The sequence below is a fragment of the Macrobrachium nipponense genome, chromosome 2, assembly GCF_015104395.2.
Source record: "Macrobrachium nipponense isolate FS-2020 chromosome 2, ASM1510439v2, whole genome shotgun sequence".
Lineage (NCBI taxonomy): Eukaryota > Metazoa > Arthropoda > Malacostraca > Decapoda > Palaemonidae > Macrobrachium > Macrobrachium nipponense.
The window spans coordinates 105,695,505-105,704,344 of record NC_087201.1 but is presented as its reverse complement, the minus strand read 5'-3'; the positions used below and the strand labels follow the sequence as shown (position 1 = coordinate 105,704,344).

The following is an 8,840-nucleotide window of genomic DNA, read 5'->3' as shown; positions in this document are numbered from 1 at the left end:
AAGGCCTGCAGACTCAACTGACACAGATTATGACCAGCATAAACACACTGATGCCACAAGTGCAGGACAACACGCACCGTGACATCGCTGTGTTCGTGCAGTACCTGACACAGCGCTTGGAGTACGTGCCTCGAAGATACCAGAAGCCGTTCTGTGAGCAAGTCATCAGGCTGTGTCATAGTTTGGAGGGGCCTGAGGAAGAGGATGCAGCGACGAAAGAGGCCATGGCTCGTGGCGGTTATTCCCACTGGACGCCCCTGCAAATTGATAAGGAGACGCAGACGAAACCTGGGACTTGGACACCTTCTGCAGTGCAACCGGTTCGGGCATCACCACACCAGTGGTTCGCATCTCAACCCCAACCTCTGTTTTTTATGATACGCACCTCCAACACCAGCCTCAGCCACAGCAGCAGGTACCTCATGGGTATACGCAACTCTGGCGCCAAGGCTAGGCACACCGCCATTCTTCCCCAGTGGCCGTTCGACACCCCTCAACTTCTCCCCTCGACCTTCCACTTCTTCGATGTCGCCGTTGGTACACTGTCTCTTGGCAGACTTGCAGCCCCCTACCCCTGGCGCCAGTATTTCGACACCGAAACCGTCTGCCACAGAGGAACCACCCACCTACAACTTGACCGTCTCCCCAGGTGATAAGGAGGACATTGACCCAGAATCACTTGAGTGATTTTGTAAATATTGTAAATAAAAATGTAAATTTTTTAGAATTAATTGTATTTTAGTGATTTTAGTCATATTCAATTATCTTCTAATGTTTATAATTAATAATTATTCTTTTTGTAATAAATATGTTGAAATAGTGTTTTGCATTTACATGTTCCTTATTGATGCTTATTTAATTATTTTTCTAATGTTTATAATAAATAATTTTTCTTTTTGTAACAAATATGTTGAAACAGTGTCTTGCATTTACATTTTCCTTATTGATTCTTAATTTATATATCATGACAATATATATGATATGATTGGGTGAAATAAGGTTGAATAAGAAAAAAGTATAACAAGAAATATAAAATGAAATATATGTGAAATATGAAATGAATAGAACTCTGAAAATAACTTGAAATATAAAATGAAATTGAATAATGAAAGAGCATGGCCAGAAACAATAATAACATGAAGAAATATAACAGGAAATCTTAACATGAAATATGATATATGATCTATGAAATAAATACAACTCGGAAAATAACTGAAAGTATAAAATGAAATGTAACATGAAATAAATATGGCCATCAAATGATATAATACATTACAAGGTAAGAACAATAATATCATATTGAGAACAGGATCAAATGAACATGTACACATACAAATATGATAATGAAACAGTAATTAACATTGACTGGACATGGTTATTTACAGGGGAACAATGAAAAATCAGTAAGACACTAAAGACATACTGGCCTCAGTTGATAATATATGATATTTGAAGTTAATCATGTTATGGTAAAACCAAGTCCCAATTTCAGTTTCTTACATTCTATGCTTTTTATGTTTATTTTCTTACATTCTATGCTTTTTATGTTCATTTTCTTACATTCTATGCTTTTCATGTTTATTTTCTGATATTCTATGCTTTTCAGGTTTATTTTGTGATATTGTATGCTTTTCTTGTTTATTTTCTGATATTCTATGCTTTTCATGTTTATTTTCTGATATTCTATGTTTTCATGTTTATTTTCTGATATTCTATGTTTTTCATGTTTATTTTCTTACTTTCTATGCTTTTCATGTTAATTTTCTGATATTCTATGCTTTTCATGTTTGTTTAGTATAAGTATTTTTTTATGTCCTTCATTTGCTTCTCATTTGTCTCATTATTATGAATTATGTTATTATAACTTTCAGTTAATTATTTTCCTACATCATTTTTTATATGTACCAATCATCGTACCAATATTATAAATTGTATTAATATTGTTATTAGGATAATACCAGAGTATGGGAGTATAAAATAATGAGAAATATATCATGATGTTTATTTACATGTATTTACATTTGTTTGGTTACGTTTTATTACAGAGTTCTTTGGGTACTCTACTCGTCAGTAGCTGGTCGTCCTCGAGGAAACACCATTCGCTCTTGCCATTCCACTAAGCCTGCATCCGATGAGTAGTACTGGGCCAGGTAATCTCTGACGGAATTCGCTCGGCGTGTGTAGTTTTGGTCCCCTTGCCATGAGTCGTTCCATGAGGTTCAGCGACTCCTCCCTCCAAGTACCTGCTACGACGTTATGGTGTTGGTCCTCATAGTCGACATCGGTGCCAGCAAGTGGGTAGCGTTGCAGTGCCAGGTTGTGCATGAAACATGCGCACAAAGTTATCTTCTTGCACACCTGTACGTCCTGTTGCATCATCATCCCGAAGACTCGCAATCTCATCTACAGCAGGCCGAATGCGTTTTCCACCACATGACGAGCGCGAGATAATCTGTAGCTGTATGTTCGTTCGGTGGGATCTTGTGATTGGTGGGAGTAGGGCTTCATCAACCACGTATTGAGAGCGAAGGCATCATCGGCGACTATGCGTAAGGGGATGGGTTCGTCGTCGTTGGGCAGATTTTTGCCTTGTGGGAGTCCTGCTCTGTTGTTTGCGATGGCCCTGGCCAGGTTGCACTTCTGACAGGTTCCTCCATCCCCAGGACCTCCTTCTGCACCGACGTCGACGAACAGGAACTTGTACTTTGCATCGGAGAGGGCCATGAGGACGATGCTGTGAATCTTCTTGTAATTGAAATACAGTGATCCTCCACCTTTGGGTTTCTTGATCGCGATGTGCTTCCCATCCAGGGCTCCCACACAATTGAAGTAGTTCCACTTGGAGGCGAAGCGTTTTGCTCCGTCATTCCATTCTTCTGGTGTTTTGGGGCACTTCACCACTTCTGGTTTGTATATGTCGATAATGGCTTGGCAGACTACTGGGATAAATCGGCATATGGAACTCTGGGAGACTCTGAAGCTGTATTGCAGGCTTGTATAGTCGTTCCCACTTGCCAGGTGGCGGAGAGTGACCGCCAACTTGAGTCCCACCTCTTGTGCACGCCGCATGTTCGTGTCCTTCTTCTTCAACAGAGGCGTCAGCCTTTTGACCATCTCCTCGAACAATTCAGGGTAGATTCGTGGAGAGTTCTTGTGTCCTTTGCGGTCCTCCTTGTTCAGTTCTTGTAGCAGCTGGTCATAGTCCCCATGTAGTTGCCGCCGTGTCAGCCACTCCCAAGCCCAAATCCGCCCTGCCCTGCTGTCCTTTCTGCGTGGTGCTGGTGGCTGTGGCACCCTAGTACGTCTTCTCAACCCATCAATGACCTGGGGTTAGAGGCTGTTGAGGTTCATATTGCATGCTGGTTGGGCGTGGAATGAAAGGATGTGCTTGGCAGGCCTCTATATATACCCAAGGTTCATATCTGGCATGGTGTGGCACGATGTGGCACGGTGCACGTGCAAAAATCGTGCAATTTTGCAAGTCGGGACTCGTGCAGATGTGCGCACACTCCGCAACAACACCGCAACACACCGCTACACGGAGTAACAAAGCCGCAAGAGCACGTGGCCTGGCATAGCAACAACGATCGTAACACAGCGCAAACTCCGTAACACTCCACTAGGCACCACAGGAACACGCTGTGAGGAACCCGTAACCCACCGCCCAGGTCCGCCCCACGCTGCCAAATAACGGTCATTTTTTCTCCCAACCACGTCAATTTTGTAACGGTTTCTTGCGGTCCCACCCCGTAACAGCCTGCAACACGAAAGTGCGAATGGTGTAAACCTACCTTAAGGCAAGATACCATAGCGAAAAAAAAGTTACATTGACATTTTATTTTTGGATTTCTACATAGCCTATGTTGTCCAACTATAATCCAGCATATCTTGAGGGTAATTTAGCACATTAAAATGGTATACAGTGTGATCAAAATACCTTTTATTTGCTGTAATTGAAAGAATGTGCAAGAAAATGCACACACACAAATATAAACAATCAGGATTCCAGGTGAGACTAAAACACCCCCTTACCCCTATGTGCGGGCACACATCCCATCATATATACATATATATATATATATATATATATATATATATATATATATATATATATATATGAGTTTGGGCCTATTCATAGATAAGAAAAGCTGTTGGATGATTAGATTAATGAAAGCCACTCAATTCTCCATACACTACGTGACTCATGAATAGGTATATGCTTTTGTTACCAGATTCAACGCTCTGACCCCACGATATCCCTTAGTGGGGTTCTTAAGAAATAAAAGATCTAGGCCTAATTGTTGTCTGCACAGGAAGACTACTCAGAAGTAGGTCACTACGCATAGGCCTAATCACCTGTTCGAATAACTTTACATTCATAAAAAGAAACTATAAAAGAAAAAAAAAAAACCGGATAGCATTAATCCGATAATTTCTTCATTTATTGCATAGGCTAGGCCTATTCTAATTTTGTACTTCATTTCAAGAATTTAGTCCAGGCTACTTATCAACCGAAGATATATCACTAAAAATTGTACTAATGAGATTGTAAACAAATTGTTAAACCATACCTGACTTTACATCCTTAACAGGTAAATTTAAAGAGGGAACTGCGGTTTTCTTTAATTTGTGATAACTTATCTGGCAAAGTTGTGGTAGCAGTTCATGTTGAAGATTTCTTTCGTAATCTTCTGTCCGGAAATGGATGGAACAAATTCTGGCATCCTTAACATTAATACTATCACTTCTTTTACATGCATTAATCCATACTTTGGACATAGCGCCTCAGTGGCGTGGTTTGTATGGTGTTTCCTTCCCACCTCGGTGGTCGCGGGTTCGAATTCTCGGGCATTCCAATGAGGAGTGAGAGATTTGTATTTCTGGTGATAGAAGTTCACTCTCGACGTTGTTCGGAAGTCACGTAAAGCCGTTGGTCCTGTTGCTGAATAACCACTGGTTCCATGCAAACCATACAAACAAACAAACATACTTTGGACACCTCGGGGTCTTTATATGGGGAACCTGTGAAAACACATTCCTCTCTGTCTGGAACTATTAGTGCAACCAAATATGAAACACACCCATAATCGTGAACTGCAACAATGCGACTGATGGATTGACAACTGACAAATGCATCGCCCAGTCGATGTGCTCCTGTGACGTCACCGAGAGAGGGAGATTAGCGATCGGATCCCTCGGTGAACACAGCTTATATTATTCCGACTTGATTATCACCTCGTCGTGAAATGGTCTTATTGCTGACTGAGGCCTGATGAAGTGAGTGGCATGGCACACAACGGCGGGAAACTTGCAGAAGACATTGCAAAGGTAAATAAGTCTTCTGAAAAGGAAGTGATTATTTGGTTACTTAGCATCCAATCAATCACTTACTTTGCTGCATTTGATATTTTTGTAAATTTCTATATTTCTTAAAGGAATTGTCATAGGAGCACCATTCTTGTGTTTATCCTTTTGTTCTTGGACCATTCTATCAATGTGCTCACTGTGCTGAGACTATTCACGAGGCATTTATCGAAAAATGTTTCATGGTTTGTTTTGCAGTTTGATGATTGTGGCATACATGTTGCGCTGAATTGAAGACCCTAGGAGCACCCGCAATGATGGATGCAGCAGTGTATCTGTCAGTATCACATGAGGGTATTTAATTCGATTAAACTAAGCGCATTTTGCACCAGAAAGAAAGTAAGTGAATTGGGGAAGTCGATGATATACGAAATGATCAGGTTTCAGTAAGTTTGAATCTTGATGACGATACCTTTGTCTATCATATGACGAATGAGTGCTATAAACAATACACAAATGAAGTCAGTACTGGACAGAATCACTGAAAACAATTTGTCATCTTCATTACAACCCACAAATGATGGGCATAGCTCTCGTTCTCGTTCTCATGCAGTCCGTCACCCAGCCACTTCGTTACGGAATGTTTTGTGTGTCGTATGTAACCAGAAGTCATACGAACAAGTGTACAGCAATATCGCATCAGCGAGTCCAACCGTGCACTGACAGTTGATGATGAACTGTACAAATCTGACAAAGCTAATGCAACAAGATTGAAAGATATAGCATAGTTTCTTTCAGGCCTAGAGGTCACTGAAAACCATTTGTCACTCTATCCTATGACATAGCCAATGTCTTCATGGAGTGAAAGTAACTCTGTTTGGACTGAAGAAACCATCCAGTCAAGATAATAGCTTTACTAGTGCTCCCTTATCCAGTCACAAAATATGCCACAGTGTACTCTGCTACGAAAAACTTTGAATATATTACTTCCCAGTTGGTTCAAGGAGAAATTCCAATGTACTGTGATAAGGGTGTGTATAGTAAAGAGAAAGACATTCAATTGATGTGCTTTGAGAGTTTCAAACTTTGGTGCCAGTTATAGGGACATTTCATTTGGTGAAAATTGTTCTGAAATGTATTGGAAAAGCAGGCTGATTATTTTGTACCAAGTGTCGTGCAAAACTCTGTTCTCAATGGTGGCCCCTATGATTGGTCACTTGAAGGGATGCAATAACTTGCAGAAGTTTTCAAGCGCCTTCAGTACAAGGAATTCTTTTCTGCAAAAGGAGTGCTGGCCGTGAAGGGATATGAGAGCTTCAAATTGATTCTGTACATCGTGCTATCTGTTTGCAGCCTTTGACTACCAATTACATGTGTTGGTGTTCTGTATACCTGGAAGACATGTGACATCTTCAACAAACAGTAATATCAGTTCACGGCCATTTCTCAAATCGGAACTTCCCAATCAAAGACAAACCCGGGCGTTTCAGTGCCATTGGTGGTGACCAGAAACTCGAGCAGAGTATCAACCTGTCTTCAAAATGTTCCGATGGAATTATTGGGCATGCCACACAAAAACAATATGTAGCTCAGTGGGATCTGATATACCATGAGATGATGGCAGTCAAGAATCTCCGCAGACAACATGCCGGTGTGATGGAAAAGACGCATGAGTCATACACCCATCATGAGTCATCTCAAGCAACTGCAGATCGCAAGGAGTCCAAAATTCAAGCAATGAAACATTCACTGAAGACAAAGGTTCACCTCTCTCCGAAGAAGCATCCAAAGTACTCCCAAATTTTGCTACAAAAGAGATAATGCCCCAAGAAATAAGGGATGACATCTTCACTGTCTTTGCAAAGGGGAAGGAGAAATAGCAAATATTTCATAATAAACTATTTGTGCAGAAAACATCAAGAATCAGCGAAGTCATCAATAGGTCAAATCTTAAAACAACGAAAACAATAAGAGACAAACCAAAGACTACATCGAGGTAAGAAAAAAGGGAAATGAATATTGAAGACAAGAACATTCAGATTGTACGTGATCGTGGAATGACCACTGAAGACCTTTTGAAACGCGATGTCACACATTCCCCAATGCTGTTTGCAGGAGATCGAATAACGATGACTCCACAAAAACTTCAGCTGATCAAGGAGTTGGAAACGTATCTGAAACCAGAAGACTACTGCTATAAACACCAAAAAAATTCCTCTTTTGTCATTGATGTCATGGTCACTATTTCAAGGTCTCCGCTCAGCTTTTACATCCTCTTTAGAAGTATACCATCATTTCGGACAATGTACTATGTCATCCCTCTGTTAAAGATAGTGAAAGAAGAGACGCATTAAAGGAGCAGCAGTAGAGTACAGTTCAATTCAGCAAGGGACACCACTTCCGGAGGATATAAATACCTTTTGGCTTTCAAACAGCAACAAGTGTCTTCTTGAGAAACAAATCTACTCCCATTTGCGAGAAAATACACCCAAAAATAGACAGTATCCAACAATACTTGGCCAGGTGACTGTTGAAAATGACTGGCAAAACATAACTCTTCATGAAGGCAAAGATAATGTGCTAGCACACCTTCATTCATCTCTTGAAGAGCTGACCTTGGAAGTTGGAATACCACTGCGTGTGTATGACTCTTTCATAGTTGGCCACAGGACTTGCGTTTTGTGTCAAATGATACCGATGTCATCATGGTCTGCCTACTAAAGCATATCCCCTTCTTTCAAGAGCTTAAGCTTCAGAAGCTATGGGTACAAGCAAAAAAGCTTTGGGCTATACTTCACAGCTTGACAGGTTGTGACACAAGTAAAGTGGGCACAAAGAAAGCAGCTGTGAAGGCAGAGCCGGAAAAGTTTCTTGGAAATTATAGTCTCACCAACTTTTATGCAGCGAACAATTACAAATGCTGAACATTACCTGGTAAAGGTACTAAGAAAAGGTAGTGATGCCCAAAGCTTCTCTGACCTCTGAGCAGAAAATTTTCATCTTAGCAAAGACAGCTCACACCATAACCTTCCTCCAACTCGTCAAGGCATCTTACCTCACATTCAACATACAGCATGATACACGCCCTTAAAAACCACCCTGATCAGGGATCTATTGTACTACTGAAGAGAGAGGAATTTGGTTATGAGGATAACAAAGGACTCCTCACACCCACATCACGGAAAACACTAGAGGAAAAGTGGTGCAGGACAGCTAAAGCGAAATGTTGCAAATTTTGTCGGTGACAGAGAACATCACCCATTGTTTGCAAAATTCTTATAAAATCCTGAACTTTGCAAGGTTATATCTTTAGTAAGGCTACAGTAAAGATGGCATATAACATTCTGATTCGAAAATGTAAGAATAGTAATCAATTCTTCTAATGTTGGCCGTCATTTTGAGCGCCATATTTAAAACATGTTTAGGTCAACTGGAAAGCTCATGATAATGGTTCCAAATGATTTTTCGCGTCTATAAACTTGAGGATAGACACAACAATGGTGTTCCTATAGCAATTCCATTTAAGAAATGTGGAA

General features: G+C 40.7%; 1 protein-coding gene across 1 annotated transcript; it reads right to left on the bottom strand.

The window, feature by feature from the left end:
- Window positions 1-2,403: 2,403 nt before the first annotated feature.
- LOC135221267 (uncharacterized) lies at window positions 2,404-3,809 on the bottom strand. Its single transcript, XM_064259082.1, has 3 exons — window positions 3,792-3,809; window positions 2,775-3,324; window positions 2,404-2,672 (listed from the first exon to the last, which is right to left on the bottom strand). The coding sequence occupies exons 1-3, from the start codon at window positions 3,807-3,809 to the stop codon at window positions 2,404-2,406; spliced, it is 837 nt and encodes a 278-aa protein (XP_064115152.1).
- Between the last annotated feature and the right edge of the window lie 5,031 nt (window positions 3,810-8,840).